The 19350-nt window shown below is 41.4% G+C and overlaps 1 protein-coding gene across 9 annotated transcripts in view; it reads left to right on the plus strand.

Moving 5' to 3' along the window:
* The window catches only part of USP7 (ubiquitin specific peptidase 7), an 84766-nt gene that overhangs the window by 27173 nt on the left and 38243 nt on the right, over positions 1 to 19350 (plus strand). For 4 of the 9 annotated variants that reach the window (XM_083584796.1, XM_083584797.1, XM_083584802.1 and 1 more), the window contains one exon: positions 18801 to 18905. In XM_083584796.1, the coding sequence (XP_083440922.1) occupies positions 18801 to 18905 (105 nt within the window). Of the gene's footprint in view, positions 1 to 11166; positions 11343 to 12305; positions 12458 to 18800; positions 18906 to 19350 lie in introns of those variants that run through there. The other 5 variants (XM_083584799.1, XM_083584803.1, XM_083584801.1 and 2 more) reach the window with 3 other exon arrangements.

Here is a 19350-nt window from a genome sequence, read left to right on the forward strand (position 1 = left end):
TAGTCTTTAAATATGTATATTTACTGGATACAGGCTTAAGAATGGATAGGATCTCCTTGGCCCATGTTCAGTGTTCTAACTAAATTCTCAGGACTGCATTCAGATTGGGATGGGGATAGAACAAGCATGGATTGTATGCCATCATAAGCTCTTTGGAGGAAAGGCAAGGTACAAATATGACCAAAAAGAAAGATGGGGAAATGCCATCGACTGGAAAAGATCATCTGTAGCTTTTCTGATCAATAATGGTGTTGGATTTATAGCTGTCACTTTTCTTCCTGATGAATTATGCTGGTTTAGCATTCATTTCAGAGTGTACTGTATAAAGAAGGACCATAGCTCAGTGGCAGAACATCTGTGTTGCATGCAGAGTGCCCCAAGTTCAACCCTTGGCATTTCCAGGTAAGGTTGCAAGAGATGATTGTCTGAAATCCCAGAAAGCTGCTGCCAGCCAGACTCTAAGGCAGCTTTCTAGGTTCCTGTAGTTTTGACCTATTACTTTGGTGAGCAGACTAGATTTCTGTCTTCACTTGATGTTTTCAGTTGCTACATTTGGGGTGAATTCCAGAGGAATTCAGTACTTTTCAATATTTTACAGCTAAAATTAGTCTTGCTAGTCTTTAAGAGGCCACAAATGTATTTCAGGACAAACTTTCTTAGGCAGTAAGCCATTTGGTAATATGAAAGAAGTAGTCACCTGTAAGCATTTGTAACTGGATACCACAAAAACTTGTACTATAGAAAATTTACTAGACTTGAAGGTGCCATGATACAATTAAGATGAACACATATGGTCATCCAAAGCCGACTTGTGTTGAGTCAGACCTTTCATCTGTGTAGGTCAGTATGTCTTCAGTGAATCTCCAGATTTCAGACAGGAGCTTTTCACAGCCCTGCCTGCAGATACCTTCTGGTCTTTGCTCCCTAAATTCACAAAACTTCACAAAATGCAACGTGTCATTTAAGTGGGGCAAGCACTCCCTAGGACAAAGATCTCAATTCACATACAGACCACAAGCATCCATCCAACAAGAAACAATTGATAGACACACTGTACCAAGCTTATATCAAAAAGGGTACCAGTCAAGTGGTCTTATATACTAGCAGCAATGCAGTGCCACCATAAATATCCTACCCCAATAACATTCCTGTACATAGGGAGAGACAAGGGTGACAAGAAAAAGTTCTCCATAGGGATGATACCTTTAACCCAGCACCGCTCCCCAAACCCTATGGCAGGAACTTCCATCCAAGATGGAAGAAGTCTTCACCTAGGGAAGGGAATTGACATTTAGCCATTCCCATAAGAACCCAGCATCAAAAAACTATGCATCCTCAAGACCAAATGCCGGTGATATAGCCAGCCATACTGGAGCTGGTGCTACAGAGAGACCACCTGAGAGCTCTCATTTCTGACTTAGTAGACCTTAATATCCTTAATATCACCTGGAATTTGGCATGGTGGGACATCAAGAAAGGAGATTAAGATTTAACTACGTTCCTGCAGACTTTTGATATCATCTGCCTGCAAGAAACCTGGCTGCAAGATGCTGACCTCCCACATTTGCAGGGATACTCTCAGCATAGTCTCCCTGCAGTCAAGAGGCATCAAAAAGGACGAGGAAGTGGGGGACTGACCACCTTTACCTCACTGGATCTGGCTGAGGAAATTAGTGTTGTGGAGTCAGATCTCATTTATGAATATTTCTTGCTACTACAGTTTAGTGCAGTGGCAGGAGGTCCATTTTTCTGTATTAACACTTACCTCCCACCAGCACACACCCCTAGATACCAAAGAGTAGGTTTGTATTCAGTGACCAGTTGTGAGAGCAAACAACCAAGTACAGTAGTTCACTATAATTCACCTTTCCAAGATGTAGAACTATGGTTTGGAGACAGCAACTCTATCCAAGACCTTGTACTGAAGCCATATCAAAGATGGGAATTAGAACCAAGCAGGAGCTATTGGGAAGGTGCAGCTGAATTTACCTGGCCTCCTGGCACCAGCATCACTGCACATGAGTTGGAGGGGCAAGATGGTGAGAAGGTTAGTGCAGAGCAGGCACCCTAGCAGAGCCAATTGAGCACTCCTGCCAATGTATTCTCACCATGTTGACTTCCCTGTTGCCTCACTTATCTCCCTCCTGGTAGAACGATGAAAACACAGGAAGCTGTCTTATACAGAGTCAGACTAGCTCAGTATTGTCTACACTAGTGGCTTTCTAGGGTTTTAGACAGGGGTCTCTCCCAGCCTTACCTGGAAATGCCAATGGGGATTGAACCTGGACCCTTCTGGGTACAATGCGGATGCTCTGCAACAGAGCTACAGTCCTTCACCAAGTCAGTGCTGGGTGGCCAGATGTGTGCCACAATCCCTCCTTTCCAGCTATTTCCGGAACCAAGTGTTCCCAAATAAGTTTTGTCTGTTTAGGTCAGACTGGAGCAGAGGGATTTCGAGGAGTCTTTTTCCATTATTGATTTAACCCCATCAGATCCAAGGCTACTGACCATGGATGAGTATGCTGATAACATACTTGCTACCTTCAATGGAGATGGCATAAGAGAAAGGGAATTGCAGCCAAGAGATGACAAGCTGACAGGAAGGAGTAGGAAGTTTTCATACCATACGTTTCTGGCCTTTGTAGGCTCCAATAAACAAGAGGGGAAGACTAAAGAGCAACAGAAGCAGACCTCAGAACACTCTAAGCAGCCTTTGGAAGGCACAACCCGTAGAATGATTGCTACTCCCCAGAGGAGGAGGAGATGAGTGGTGGTGATAGCTGACTCCCTACTGAGGGGAATATAGGCAGTAGTGTGTGAAGAAAACAGTATGTCATGGGAGGTGTGCTGTCTTCCAGGTGCAACGATTCACGATGTGACGGAGAAGTTGCCAAGTCTTACAAAGCCCACTGACCACTACCCATTCTTTCTGATTCATGTGGGTGCAAATACAGTGGTACCTCTGGTTACGAACGTAATTCGTTCTGGAGGTCCGTTCTTAAGCCGAAACCGCTTGTAACATGAGGCGCGATTTCGCTAATGGCGCCTCCTGCTGCTGCACGACATCTGCTCGCATTCCGGGGCAAAGTTTGCAACCGGGAGCATCTACTTCCTGGTTAGCAGAGCTCAATCTGAAGCTTTCACAATGAGGATGTTACGTAACACGAGGTTCCACTGTAGCAAGGGACTATGAGACACTGGGCAGGGAGCTGAAGAGACTTGGGGCACAGGTAGTGTTTTCATCACTTCTTCCTGTTGAAGGTCGAGGCCCAAGAAGAGAGAGGAAAATACTTGAGGTAAACTACTGGCTATTGGGTGACAGAGAAAAGGCAAAACTACTCAACGTCTATTTTGCCTATTTTGCCACCCAAAAGGAAAGCGATGCCCAACCTGGTGATACCAGAGTAAATGATGTAAGGAGGAAGCTGCAGCCCAAAATAAGAAAAGAGGTAGTAATGGAACACCTAGCTACTTTAAATGAATTCAAATCTCCAGGGCCTGACGAGCTGCATCCAAGGATACTAAAGGAGCTTGTGGGTGTAATTTCAGAGCCTTTTTATTTTATCTTTGAGAATTCTTGGAGAACAGGTGAGGTCCCTACAGACTGGAGGTGGGCAAATGTTGTCCTCATCTTCCCCTCATCTTCAAAAGGGGGGGGGGGAGGAAGACCCAGGTAACTACCAACTGGTGAGGTTGACCTCGATACCAAGGAAGGTTGTAGAACAGATCATTCAGCAGTCGGTCTGTGAGCATTTAAAAAAGGATGCTGTGATTACTAAGACCCAGCATGGGTTTCTCAAAAATAAGTTATGCCAGACCAATCTGATTTCTTTTTTCTTTCTTTTTTTTGATGGAATTACAAACTTGGTGGATCAGGGAAATGCTGTGGACATCGTATATCTTAATTTCAGAAAGGCTTTTGGGAAAGTCTCCTATGATATTCTCGCAAGGAAGCTGGTAAAATGTGGGTTGAACGAGGTAACTATTAGGTGGATTTGTACCTGGTTGACCGACAGAACCCAAAGAGTACTCATTCATCATCATTCTGGAAAAAAGTGACAAGTGGGGTGCCACAAGATTCTGTCCTGGGCCCATTGTTGTTCAACATCTTTATAAATGACTTGGATGAAGGAGTTGAGGGGATGCTCATCAAACTAGCAGATGGCACCAAACTGGGAGGGGTAGCTAATGCCGCAGAAGACAGAATCAGAATTCAAAATGACCGTAACAGATTGGAGAACTGGGTGCAAGCTAACAAAATGAATTTCAATAGGGACAAATGTAAGGTTCTGCACTTAGGCAGGAAGAACCAGATGCACAAATATAGGATGCAGGAACACCTGGCTTACTAGCAGTACATATGAAAAGTATCTAGGGGTCTTGGTGAGCCACAAGCTTCATATGAGTCAACAGTGTGATTCAGCAGCAAAAAAAAAGCTAATTTTATTCTAGCCTGCATCAACAGAAGTATAGTGTCCAGATCAGTGGAAGTGATAGTACCACTCTATTCTGCCTTAGACCACACTTGAAGTCCTGTGTCCAATTCTGGGCACCACAATTTAAGAAGGATGTTGACAAGCTGGAATGTGTGCAGAGGAGGGACTGAAACTGCCTTGGTCGCGCTGGTCGATGATCCCCAGCACGCTAGGGACAAAGGTGAAAGCTATTTCCTAGTTCTGTTGGATCTCTCAGTGGCCTTTGATACCATCGACCGTAACATCCTTCTGGACCGTCTAGGGGAGCTGGGGACACTGTTATACAGTGGTTCCGCTCCTTCCTCATGGGCCGTGTCCAGAAAGTGGTGTTGGGGGATGAGTGTTCAGACGCCTGGGCTCTCACTTGTGGGGTGCCTCAGGGTTCCATCATCTCCCCCATGCTTTTTAACATCTACATGAAGCCACTGGGAGAGATCATCAGGGTGTTTGGGCTGGGTATTCATCAGTATGCGGATGATACCCAGATCTACCTCTCTTTCAAATCAGAACCAGTGAAGGTGCTGTGTGAGTGAGAGCCTGGAGGTGGTTGGAGGATAGATGGCGGCTAACGGGTTGAGGTTGAATCCTGGCAAGACAGAAGTACTGTTTTGGGGGGACAGGAGGTGGGCGGGTGTGGAGGATTCCCTGGTCCTGAATGGGGTAACTGTGCCCCTGAAGGACCTGGTGTGCAGCCTGGGAGTCATTTTGGACTCACAACTGTCCGTGGAGGTGCAGGTCAATTCTGTGTCCAGGGCAGCTGTCTACCAGCTCCATCTGGTACGCAGGCTGAGGCCCTACCTGCCCGCGGACTGTCTCGCAGGAGTAGTGCATGCTCTGGTTATCTCCCGCTTGGACTACTGCAATGCACTCTACGTGGGGCAACCTTTGAAGGTGACCTGGAAACTACAGCTAATCCAGAATGCGGCAGCTAGACTGGTGACTGGGAGCGGCCACCAAGACCACATAACACCGGTCTTGACAGACCTACATTGGCTCCCAGTATGTTTCTGAGCACAATTCAAAGTGTTGGTGTTGACCTTTAAAGCCCTAAACGGCCTTGGCCCAGTGTACCCGAAGGAGCATCTCCACCCCCATTGTTCTGCCCAGACACTGAGATCCAGTGCCGAGGGCCTTCTGGCAGTTCCCTCACTGCGAGAAGCGAAGTTACAGGGAACGAGCCAGAGGGCCTTCTCGGTATTGGTACCCACCCTGTGGAACACCCTCCCATCAGATGTCAAAGAGAAAAGCAACTACCTAATGTTAGGGAAGTTTATAATGACTGATGTTTTAATGTATTTTTAATCTTTGTTGGAAGCCGCCCAGAGTGGCTGGGGAAACCCAGCCAGATGGGTGGGATATAAATAATAAATTATTATTATGATTATGATTATTAACCAAGATAATCAAGAGTCTGGAAACTAAGCCTTGAAGGAGCTGGGCATGTTTAGCCTGGAAAAGAGGAGATATGATCGCCATCTTCAAATATCTTAAGGGCTGTCGCATGGAGGAGGGAGCATTCTTGTTTTCTTCTGCTCTGGAGGGTAGGACTCAAACCATTGGCTTCAACTACAAGAAAGGAGATTCCAATTAAACATTTGGAAGAAACTTTCTGACAGTAAGAGCTGTTCAGCAGTGGAACAGATTCCCACGAGAGGTGGTGGACTCTTCTTCCTTGGAGGGTTTTAAGCAAAGGTTGGATGGCCATCTGCCATGGATGCTTTAGCTGAGATTCCTGCATTGCAGGGAGTTGGACTAGAGGACCCTTGGGGTCACTTCCAACTCTAAGATTCTTTGATTCTATGATTCTTGTCAGGAGGAATTATGTAATAAGAGCCATAGCAGTGATGATTATGGGAGGTGCAGTGACTGTAACATATGAAAGAGGTTGGTAGGTTGTTGGTAGCATTGACAGCAGTGCTTAGAGATCACAAATTGCCACCTGTGCTACAGTGTTATTGGCATTATCTCTGGGCAAAAGAGAGCACACAGAGTGCCTCTCAATTGTTGCATGCTAAGGCTGCCAGCCAATGTAATACAGTACTGTATTTCTTTTGTCTGATTTTGAAAATTTAAACACATGTTGCAAAACCTCATTAAGGGTGGCTTTTTGAGGAGTTCACAGGAAGGCTCTCAGTCTACTTATAGTCAAATGTTAAGCAAAAGCTTTCAGTTATACTTTGAACAAGGGGTGGGAGGTTCTTGCTGTGGATGCTTATGGGCAAAGATTCATATCACCCAGGTGAGAACCTGGGTGAGGAGGACAGAGTGGGGGTGAAAGGTGTTAAATTGCTCAAAGGCCACTGAATGAGACAGTGTTGTCACAAATAGGGCCTGGGGCCTTCTTTTTGCAAGAAACAGAGGGAAAGTGAGTGGGCTTTCAAAAGTTAAAAATGTTAAAAATGAGATGGGAAGTGCTGCTAAGACCCATGGTGGTTTAAAGTCCTATGTTTATTTTTTACCAAAGTATTTGGTTAAATTGGAAACATTAGTTTTTGTCATTGTGGTTTTGCTTGTTTGCCTTATGACAGAATTGTTTATAGGATTTTGTAATTTCTATATATTGATGTCCCCCCAGTTTATTTTTACTAGTTTTTTTCTAAAAAAACTCTTATCCTGTTTATTAAAGAAATCAATGAGAGCAGACCAAATTCCATAAAATGACTATTTCCTTTTGTTGTCTTTATGCCCAAACTTTACTAGTTCAATTTTTTTGCCATCATAATTGTCTATACTTTATTATGCCATGCTTCTGACAATAAATGGTTCAAGTTCTTCCAGCATTTTGCAACTGTAAATGCACCCCTACAAATAATAATATTAAGATTTACCTTATCTCTGGGATGTCAACATTTTGCTCACTATTTTTTTAAAAAATCCATCTGTGTTTCCTTTTACCATAAGACTATATTGTTTTATTTTTATTTGTATTGTTTTGTTCCCCTGTGAATAAAATAAATAAGATGAAAAACCATCTTTTAATGTTTCCTTCATCATCAATAGTAGAGAAATAATATGGAGTGTTCTGTTATTTCCTAAAACAGTAGTCTTCAGCTTTTCAAACCTGCGATCCACCTTTAACTCAAACATGCATTTGGGGAACCCATTTCTTACCATATGTTTATATGGTGGTAGTGCTGCTGTTACTATCCACCTTAGATCAGGCCTTTGACCTGGTAATAGATTCTGACCCACCAGGTGTAGACCAGTGTGCTAACACATTGGAGTTAAAATAACTTCAAGTCCATCAATCCTGTGGAAGATCCAGGTTTAAAAGACAGAATAATGTTTATTTCAGTTATTGTGAATCCATTGATTAAATTGATTGATGCTTGTAGACTTAGATACAACTTAAGCTGCACTGAGGGGAGAGTCATTAAAAGTTCATCTTCATTAATAGTTTATATTTGTGTACTTTTAGTGTTTGAGTTTGAAGATACAGCATCTTGGTTATAACCATACTCCCAAATAGGCAGTAAGTTGTGCTGAAATTAATGAAAGTCATGTATGAATGAATGAGGGAGGGAGCGAGGGAGCGAGCTGCATCTAACTTAATTGCTCCAAAGCACCTTGAACAAAGTTCTAACTGCAAATGACAAAATTAGGAACTGCAAATGAAAGAATACAACAAATAAGTTGTTTTGTCCAGAGGCAGGACTAGGTGGGGTTGAGGTAGACTGTAAATGCATCTCTAATGTATCATAGGGTGTGTGTGCTTAAAGCAGCCATATACTTAAGCACTCACCTGGTAGCCATTGGTGGCAAGGAATCTCATCTGATAGGTGAGAGGGAGGCAGCAGTTTGGTCCCAGTGTGAAGCACATTTCGTGTTCTCCATAATAAAGTTAGGGGAGAATGGAATTGATTATAAAAAATAGTTATTTCAGTGTGATGGGTTTGTGGGTTTGTTTGTTTGTTATTTCTCACAGCCGAATTCTGTGGTACTGGTACTATATTCAGAAAGTTCAGTTTTCTACCATTGTTACTGCCAAGAGAGCACCACATAGTGCTCTGTGTAGTGCAGAGAAATGTATTTTGAGATAGGGAGACAGGCCCCAGAAAATACAATGTGTGCTTTGGCTGATCTGATTACAATTATAATTTTGTATAACTTTTTGTTATTAGAACAACTTACAAGTCTGTCCCTCTTTTTTTCTTAAAATTGAATTCAGACTTTTAATTCCAATTTCACTTTGCAGTAGGACTAATTTCCCCAGAATGGTCAACAAGGACAATATCATTTAATGCAGAAAATTACCCAGTGACCATGTTGTTTTGCTCACAAAAGGTTGTTAAAAGTAACCAAGTGATTTCCTTCCCTCTTCCAATATACACTTATGAATCAAGTGAGGATTCTTAGCCAGGTTAGCAATTATGAGGCGGTGTCTTAATTCTGGATTAATTATTGTGGGATATAATTTCCAGTTGTGTTGGAAGGGTGATTGGCAAAGCATCTCATTTTGTCTCAGCCCTATTGAACCACCACCCTAGCATGCTGACTTGTATCCAAAGAATCTGCATTGGCAGGATCCAGAACTGGTTGGAGTAGCTCTGCTTCTGCCTCTGGATGAGTTTCAGTAAAATAGATGCAGGTATGAAAGCCATGATGTAGGTCACAAGCCTTTCCTGTATTCTGTATAGTACATAAAACAATGTTACTTCATGCTCACTGCCTCCCTCACAAGAAAATGTTTTTACAGGTAATCAATGTTGCTTTTGAATAAGGTGATTCCAAAGCACCTTGAGTGAATGTAGTGTGAGGTCAAAACTTCCTTTCCAGGGAATTTGATAGCTATGGATTCTTCCCTTTATTGGCACCAAGTTCTGCTTGCTTTTCCCAGCAACCAAGCTAGATCATACTAGAATCTGATGTCTCTTACATTTTGACGCAATGCAAAACAGCATTTCCTTTTTTCACAAGCATTGCACCATTGTAGCTGTTACTACTTTATCCAGGCTCATGAGTCAATTTCAGCACCCATAGTTCATGCAGCTCATCAAAATGTGGAATAAAGGGGAGGAAATTTGTTTTGTTTTAAGCAAGTAACAATAGTAAATATTTAGCTCATGTTTTATCTGCAGAGTGTAATTACATCTGATATATAGTTTAACAACATTGTTACATTGCTTAATAGACAGAATAGTTTCTTTTTATCAGTTTCTCTGTTCCACAGTTTCATGGATTTACTAATTTTGACTTGGGTTGGAGACCTATTTTTTCAGCACCAAAACAAATCCCTATTTAGGGTGGTAAAAATGGAATTTACCCCTAACTCTTCAGTCTTGGAACTGAGTCTACAAGTTGGCCTCATTGCTGAAAGGTCAGCCTGAGTTTGTACTGTTCTCCCCTCTTTCTCCCCATACCCTGTTTGTGTTACATCTTGACTGATTAATAGCTCTGGAGAACTCAGAAGCTTCCCACACCTTTGTGGCATTTTGGGTGAGCTCCCATTGCTTGGTCCCTGCTCCTGCCAACCTAGCAGTTCGAAAGCACGTCAAAGAGCAAGTAGATAAATAGGTACCGCTCCGGCGGGAAGGTAAACAGCGTTTCCGTGCGCTGCTCTGGTTTGCCAGAAGCAGCTTAGTCATGCTAGCCGCATGACCCTGAAGCTGTACATCGGCTCCCTCGGCCAATAAAGCGAGATGAGCGCCGGAACCCCAGAGTCGGTCACGACTGGACCTAATGGTCAGGGGTTCCTTTACCTTTAATAAAGGTATTACTCAACTTTTAGGAGTGTTTTTCTTATGGATCAATGCAGCTGCATTTGCTAGATCTTTATCTACCTATCATCTATCTATCATCTATCTACTGTATTAGCAGTTGTAAGACACGTACAGAGTCAATACTCATGATCATTAACTCAGATTGGAACCTTCATTCCTTATATTCACACATTATAAAAGCTGTGGGGGTGTCCACTCTGATTGTGCATACATTAAAGAGATTAGATTATTTTTATAAGAAAGTATTATATATTAAGTAAGTATAGAAACATGCATTTGTGGACGTTCAGAATTTCATTCCTGCTCGGAGGTGGGGTTTGTTGGTATTTTTTATGTGTGAAATAAATACCACTTTTTGGTGTACTAATTAGTTTGACTCCTGGATGGCAGTACTTCATTCAGCCCTTTGCTTTAATTCACTTAGTTTTCCTGTCATTCAAACTCTGTTAATTTCTCTGAGCCTTGCAGTAAAAATCAGCTGCTGATTTGTTAGGTTGCACTCCTTCTCTCTTAAGAATGTCCTTTTTGGCTGCAATCCTATATCTTTTCCTTGGAATGATCCCTATTGAATACAGCTGAACTTCCAAGTAAACATGTATAGGATTGTGCAGCAAATGCACTGCTTCTTTGGTTTTTCCCCCATCTGGTATAGTCTGGACTTTGTATTGTGCATTTCCCTTAGAAAGTAAATGCTATGTTTAAAACACTGTTGAAGTTAGAAATATTCAGTGCTTACTCTATGAAGTTAGATGATGAGATAGTAATTCAGATTAGTTTTCCCATTAGTGTTTTGTTTCTTTGATTTGGTATGTTTTCTTACTTGTAAATTTCATTTCCATGTCTCCTGCCCTATGGGACTTTAAAACGAAAAAAGTATGTGTGGCTGGAGATAAGAGCTTTTTAGAAACTTAGCTTCCAGCCACTGGCTGAACCAGGGACAGCAACTGTCACGGAACTCTTGGGTCCAGCATTCTGACTTACCTGCTTAAGGAATAGTAGAGCAACTACCAGTTTTTTCCATTACTCTCCAGTATTCGAAAAACCAGTTGTGCTTAGCAGAGCAAGTGATTTATAAACTTTATGGTTACTGAGCCTTATCAAATCGAATCCTCCTGAACGACAATGTGCAGCCAACACCTTTGAGAAAGTGAGCCTCCCCCTGTTCCTCCATCATCAAAATCGTCTTGAGCAGCACTGGCTTGATCAAGTTGGGTGCAGTAAAACTTTGGCTATCTCCATTCATTTAGCATACTTTTCTCTCATGTTTAGTTAGTTGTTTGAATTGTTCAGAGTTTTATGGAAGCTCTCTTGCAATTATTACAGTCCCCAAATTTGGTGATTATTTACCTAGGTGGGCAAAAAGATGCAGGCCCTGTTTCTCATAACAGCAGTAATATGCTGTTGTGTAAATGTATTGGACATAACCTCTGAGGCTCTTATAGTGGTAAAAGCATGCATTTTCTTTTAAGAGCAAAAAAACAAGTGAGTCTTAACTCATCTGAGTAATACGGATTCCCCCCCCCCCCCCATTAAAAAAACACCAACTCATGTTCCTTCATTTGGTTGATTCCATCTTTGTAGAAAAGCCATACAAATTAGCAGTCATCTGGTTATCTGAAGGTAGTGATAGCTACTTCCGGGTGCTAGGAACATACCAACTGGCAGTAGAACAGCATTTGCAGCCACTTAAACAGAACAGCAGTGTTATAGAGGCTGCTTACAGGGCTTTCTTAGTTGGGCTACAGGCTACTGGCCCCTGACTAGCACAGGAGAATGAGCCAAGCATGCAGAAAATTTCATAGCATTTACCATGTTAGTGGACAGTGCAGTACAAAGTGTCTTGGATTAAAAGGGAATGGGAAATACCTTGGATTAAAAGGGGGACTGAATAGCCCCTCCTTGAAGCTTCCATAACTAGCTACAGTAGCACTCCCTGCTATACACTTTTAGAAGAGGGCACTACATTGGTTTGACCCAATTTAGCAGAGAGCTATTGGGAAGGAGTTTGTATAATTTCAGAAGCTGTTCCTGATTAGGGAACTTTATCTTGTATCTTGAGAACCACGGACGTTGTCTGGGTGGGTTAATCGCTTCTCTTGCAACTCTCTAGGTGATGTAGCTGATCATCAAGCTGGTTGGACACAATAGATAGATGTTAGGCCACTCTTTACCACTACATTTCTGCACTGGTAGGAACGATCTCCACCTGCCGTCACTTTTAAATCATCATGAGCCTACTCGAACTCTATGTCTTCAACTCAGGTGAGATCTTAATATCTGGCTTAAGCTTTGCAGAACTTTTGTTTGCAAAAGTACATAGAAAACCACATTAAGATGCTTTAGTCCTCCAATGCAATATTTGCAAACTGTGCAATTCCTGATGCCAGAGAGAATTCTGATCAATTTTTATGCAACAGATACACCCTCTCATGAGGGGGAAAATGCCCTCCCTTCTTTTGAAGTAGAGGAGCAGCAGATTTCTTTTGGAGAAACTGAAAAAAATGCAATACTACTTTTTTAGCACTCTTTTAGATGTTGAAAGCCACACTGTTACTCTAAGAATATTAAGTGCATTATGTATCACTTGGTTTACCATAAAGTTATCATGTCTGATATTTTTAAAATACAGCTTATTCAGACAGTACTTACAGATTTAATTTATTAAGGTTTTGTTGCACCTGGATGTAGAAGCTGCTACACTGTAAGGAACCTAGCATCCCTTTGGTTTTGCCAGTTTATGAGGACAAGGCAAAAACAATAAGAATAGAAACCTTCAACGTTATAGTAAAACAAATTGTTGTGTCTCCTCCAGTCCTCCTGTCAAGCAGGTAGAAAGCATGCATTTCCATAAAAAGAACTGGGAGAAAGAGGGGAAGGGAAACAAAAATCAATGAACACTACATGATATTTAGTCTTTTTCTAAGCTATCACTATCAGTTTCTCTTTTCTCATATTTGTCATCATATTTATCATGGACTTTGAAAAACTGAAAATTTGCCCAGATCGAAACTAGCTTCTACCCTTTCATATGCCAGTTTATTTCTTGATTTGGTGCATTTCCAACATACATAAATTTCTTTCACATGCTGCAGAAGATGGAGGAATTTAAAGTAGGTAAGAAGCAAGAGGAGTCAGAGACCGTATTGTGCACAGGCCTAGCCACTATGTTGCAGGAGGGATGCGTTTGGCAGAATCCCAGACTGCATCTGTTGGCCAAATACCTGAATATGTTCTGTATTCTGCAACATCTGACAGTACCTTTCCAATATCAAGCCCTCAGTATGCTGCTTGCTTTGTAATCCACTCAAAATGCAGAAGCAGTGCTATTATAACTTCAACTTTGAGAGTTATACTCTTATTGTACAGCTCAAGGCCTACTTGTCCTCAATGTACAGGAATTGTCTTCCTGTTGCACAGTTTTGGAAATCATTTTGAGTGAGCAAATATCTGAACACCTTGTCTTAAATATTTAATAATCCAATTATTCTCAATTTATTCCAATTTTTCGGAAAAACAAAAAAGGCTTTAACAAAAATGGGAATCCCCCCCCCCCCCGCCGGCCCTCACATCTCTAGGTGAAAATGTTAATTTTAACATGATTTGCTGTACTTCACTTGAGTATATCTCTGGAGGATATATTTTTATTCCCATGACAGACATTTAAATGTAAGTGACAAGACTTTGGCACACCATTGTGAAACTAAGATAATCCTTAAGTGTCCTAGGGGATGCAAGCACATATTTTGCTGTAGATGGGCTGCTATGGTGGGAAAGGGGTTGGTAGAAATGGATATATCGGGATGAGAGGTTTTAAGTAACTAGCCTCTAGGGAGCTCTTGGCCACCATCTGGTCCTAGTTGCATGCCTATAGATTTTGGATGAGGGTCCTTTTGAAGACTCTTGTCCCCTCCCCCTTTCTGCCACACCAAAAGCTCTGTTGGTAATGCATTGGTCCATTTTCACCCTATTTACGTGTGGATCTGTATTGGACTGGTTGCAGGAGAAACTCCTGTGGCAACCATCATGTTTATAAAACTTATTTTTCAATAACAAGCTTTTCTTTTAGTAGGAAGACTTGTATCTCAGTACAACTAATTTCCAGCCCTGGAAATACAGTTCAGATTTCTAAATGATCTTGAGAGTCACATACAAGCAGGTGCCTGGGATTTTACTTGAATTCCAGTGCCGCCTTTCAATTACAGTGGTACCTCGGGTTAAGAACTTAATTCGTTCCGGAGGTCCGTTCTTAACCTGAGGTACCACTTTAGCTAATGGGGCCTCCTGCTGCCGCTGCGCTGCCAGAGCATGATTTCTGTTCTCATCCTGAAGCCAACCCGAGGTACTATTTCTGGGTTATTGGAGTCTGTAACCTGAAGTGTCTGTGACCTGAAGCATCTGTAACCCAAGGTACCACTGTATTCCTGTTACATTGCTATCCCACCTTTTCTCCAAGGAGCTCAAAGTGGTATATACCGTATTGGCCTGAGTACAAGCCTCACTTTTTTACCAAATTCAGACTGTGAAAAGTTAAAGTGCGGCTTATATTCACAACCTTACAGTATGCAGCCAGGAGCGCGGGACACATAGTCTTCTGCCCCCCCCCCCCTAGTTTGGGAAGGGAGAGAACAAGGAAGGGGAAAGGTCGCTGGCAATACAGTGTGGCCCCCCCCCAAGTATGCAGCCAGGAGCAGCGAGGAATGGAGTGGCTTATATTTGGGTATTTTTTTTCCTCCCCCTCTCCATTTTTAAAGGTGTGGCTTGTATTCTGTATTCTGATGCAGCTTATTTTCGGGCCAATATGGTACATGGATAACGGGGGGGGGGGGGATAGAGAAAAGACAAAGCAAATTTATATACAAGTGTTCACACAAAAAATTGTTGTTTGGGCCAGGCATAGCTTTGTTTAGCACCGAGCGTAAACATTTCTTTGACTATATATAGTTTTCCTTTGCCGTCTGAGTTTGAATCTGTTATGCAGAAGGCTTCAAAAGAAGGAAGATCAGGGGCAGATCCAGACCAAACACTCAAAACACATCCAATTCACGTTTAAAGCACATGACGCCTACCAAAGAATCCAGGAAACTGTTTTTCCACATTACAAATTCCCAGCATGCTTAACAAATTACAGTTTCCATGATCCTTGGGAAGGGTGTGGAAGTCATGTGCTTTAAATGTGCATTGGACATCCTTTAACTATATGGTGTGGATCTGCCCCGAGTTGACAATCCACATTTGCAGGCTGGCCTGGAGAATTTATCACTTCCACAGCCATAGACATTTGGTTTCAGTGTTGGTTTTATTACATTAGTATAGATTTGAGCTTAAAAAACTCATCTTTTTTGCTTTGCTCTGCAACAACTTGAATCTGCATGAAGAAAGTAGGCAGTGTCTGTGTGGTCAGAGAATGCATGTAACAGATCTACATTATTCAAATCTCTTAAAGCAAATCATTGGACTTGAACAACTCACCCCCAACTCCCACTGGTGTTTTGAGGGGCATGCATCAGTCTATTGAAAGGGACACTTATTCTGGCATGCCACTGAATGCGATAGTGCACACATGTTCACTACCATAATTTTGTTGCATCACACTTGGATGGTAAATACCAGTTTGGCCTTCCACTCCACTTGATTCCCATCTCTGCAAAGTGTTTTGGTCTTGCATATCGTAAAATGGCTTATTCAGAGCTCTGTGGTAGAACAATATTTGGTTTGGGTCAGGGGCAGGAGATGTTTTAAATGGGAAAGTGCCTCTGGGATATGTGAGCTTAACTATCCCCCACTTCTTTCCCAAGTCTTGTTATTTAGGCTTCTGTGGTCTCCTGATATTTCAGGGATTTATGGTGGATCTTTATTAAATTGTTGCTTTCAAAGAGTTTTCAAATACCTTTTTATTCTCACAGCTAATGCTGTGAGAAAGGTGGAGCTGTAGACATTATTGGCCTTTTGTATAGGTTTGGATGCTGAAGCTGCTGACCCAGTTGTGACCCAGAAGCCAAGCTTTTTACGCATTGAGGCCCAGAAAACATGCTCAGTCTATGCATTTTAAACTGGTTCCATTTGCTTGGTACACAAATCAGGTGAATACCTCTAGTTATTTAACCAAGCATCAAGTTTCTAGGTGTTGTTTTACGGGGAGCACATCGTCTTAAAATGAAGGTGCATGCTAAGTCATTGCAGGGCATTAAACCTGGGTGGAAGAAGAGAGGAAAGTAATCTGTCTAATTGTGACAGCAGCAATAAGTGTTCTCCCACAGGCAGGACTCAGCAACACCCATTCTGTGAGGAAATATTTCTTAAGAGTATAGATCTTGGAGTTGTGCTACCAGAGAAAAACTGACTTGAAGTGGAAACTCTTAAGAAGTAAGCTTTTAGCATTGCAGACTAACCTGGAAGCCTTTCCAGAGCAGGAAGATGCAGCAGGTGGATTGTGTAATGAGTGAGGTCTAGAGCTGGTGAAGACTTAAGTGCCAGACTACCATTCATGTTAAGCATGCATTTTTAAAAGCTGTTCGCAGAAGCTGCCTTCTCTTCAGAAAAAACAGCTGGATTGGGACTGTAGCATGAGTGCAGTAGAACTTTTACCCTTTCATCCTGTGCCATTTTATCACTAAAAATAGCCATCCCAAGGACAAACCACTCTTGATGTGTTCTGGATGTAGATCAGAGGCCTCCTTGGCTGCTTTTTCCTAAAAGCCACCTATTCTAAGCATACTTAAAGGGGGAGGCAAGCACCAATGCATCTTGTGTAAAAACAACAACACTTCTCTCTCTTTTTTTTAAATAGTATTTATTAAAATTTTAAAGATTACAAAAAGAAAAAATAAATACACCATATTAAACAAAAACAAAACAACACATCACAACACAACAAGTAATAAAAAGAAAGAAAAAGAAAAAGAAGAAAACAAAAAAATAAAGATCATTAAAAAACACAGCGAATCTTCCCATAACATATCTTTCATTTGCTTGTTTCCTTGACCTCCTCACACCTCCCTTTTTTGTATTCTAGTTCAATTAACTATTTCAGCAAATCCTTTCCATCTTTTCCAATTTTTGTCCTGTAATTTATCTTAATATTAATGTAACTTTACTTTCCTTCCTTTCACCAATTAATAGTCTGTTTTTTCCTAAACCTTTATAACATTTCTGCTAAAACCACATAACTTCATTCCAACATCCTTCTAACATTCATTAATTTTACAATATTTCTGTAGATAGTCTTTAAATTTCTTCCAATCTTCCTCCACCGACTCTTCTCCCTGGTCTCGGATTCTACCAGTCATTTCCGCCAGTTCCATGTAGTCCATCACCTTCATCTGCCATTCTTCCCGGGTGTAAAAACAACAACACTTCTCTCTCTCATTCAGACGTACAAGTTACAACAAACAGTTCATGAAAAGGAAATGGTCACAGTCCATAATTAATACAGCCTAAAAGATTTTGGCAATCTTCACAGAACTTTAGCCTAATGGTTGCCATCAATTTGAGTTGAATTAATTTTATAATGACATGATTTTAGAATGTTGTACTATCTTATTGTTGTTAGCCGCCCTGAGCCCGGCTTCGGCTGGGGAGGGCGGGATATAATAAAATTTATTATTATTATTATTATTATTATTATTATTATTATTATTATTATTATTATGATGATGAATATGTGTCCTTAGCACTGTGTGTATGTTGTCTCTAAGACTTCGTGAGAGTGCTGAAGTCAGCCTTCCTTTAATCTTGAAAATCTTTACTTGAACAGGCTTTCTCTTGTGTTAGCACTGAAGGCACCATCATTGTACCATAGACCAGTGTTAACTTTGTATAGCTCTGTCCTGGGTGCTGAATAGGCTTTGAAGGCTAAATGTGTAATATGAACTGGAGAAATGCAGCTTTTGAGACTTGTTTTGCATTTGTTGCTGGATTGCATTGCTGCGAGGAAGGAAGGAAATAATAAAAATGGAACTTGACTTTAACAGTGATTCTTGATAAAATATGGAAACATTTTTGCATAAAGTTAGATAACTTTTAGTAGCATAGTATAAACAAAGTAATGGAGTCAGAAGCCTGCTAAAGGCTAGTTCTGACAGTGTTGTGGGCACAGAAGGTTGTATCTAAACAAGCTTTATTTAAAGTAGACCCATTGAGTTTAAGGGATTTAAATTAGTTACGTTCATTTGTTTCAGTGGGGCTACTCAGAATATGGTTCACATTTGATACAACCAAATGTGAAGAACCCAAAGTAAGATCTTAATTTATTTTAGAAGAAATATTAGCTTTTTACTATATTGCATAATTTTGCTATGTTTTAGATCTGCATACAGTGGTACCTCGGGTTAAGTACTTAATTCGTTCCGGAGATCCGTTCTTAACCTGAAGCTGTTCTTAACCTGAAGCACCACTTTAGCTAATGGGGTCTCCAGCTGCCGCTGTGCTGCCAGAGCACGATTTCTGTTCCCATCCTGAAGCAAAGTTCTTAACCCGAGGTAATATTTCTGGGTTAGCGGAGTCTGTAACCTGAAGCGTATGTAACCCAAGGTACCACTGTAATTTGTCAGTACTACCGTCAAGATCCAGGTTACTGATCTACTTCTGTTTTCCTTATCCCAATAAGCTGGAGATGCTGATGATCCACCAAGAATTACTCAAAACCCAGTCATCAATGGGAATGTAGCAATGGCTGATGGTCACAACAACACAGAAGAAGACATGGAAGATGGTGAGTCATCCCTTCTACTTGCTTTGATGCGGGTGGGGAGCTCGCTTGTTTTTTGCAGTGAGTAGTATATCCATTTGATGGACCTGAAAGGCTTTTGCATCCTCATGTATGTATTTGGGAGACATGGTAGAAGTTTACAAATCAACGTGTAGTGTAGGAATAATGGATATGGAGTTTTTCCTCCTTTTCTTGTAAGACAATAACTCAGGTCATCTAATGAAACAGGACAAATGAAAGATTTTCTGCACACTGTTCATTATTTTTTATGGAACTCATTGCCACAGGATGTGCTGCTGATGGCTAGTGGGTAAGAGGGCTTTAAATTATGGCAGATTCATGGAGGAGAAAAAGGCTGTCTCTGTGGTTTTGCCTGATGATGGCTACATGGGACCCCTGAATTTAGAGGAAGCATTCTTTGGAATACCAATTTCTGGGGAGCAGCGGC

This window comes from Podarcis filfolensis (genome assembly GCF_964270895.1).
Source record: "Podarcis filfolensis genome assembly, chromosome: 14".
NCBI lineage: Eukaryota > Metazoa > Chordata > Lepidosauria > Squamata > Lacertidae > Podarcis > Podarcis filfolensis.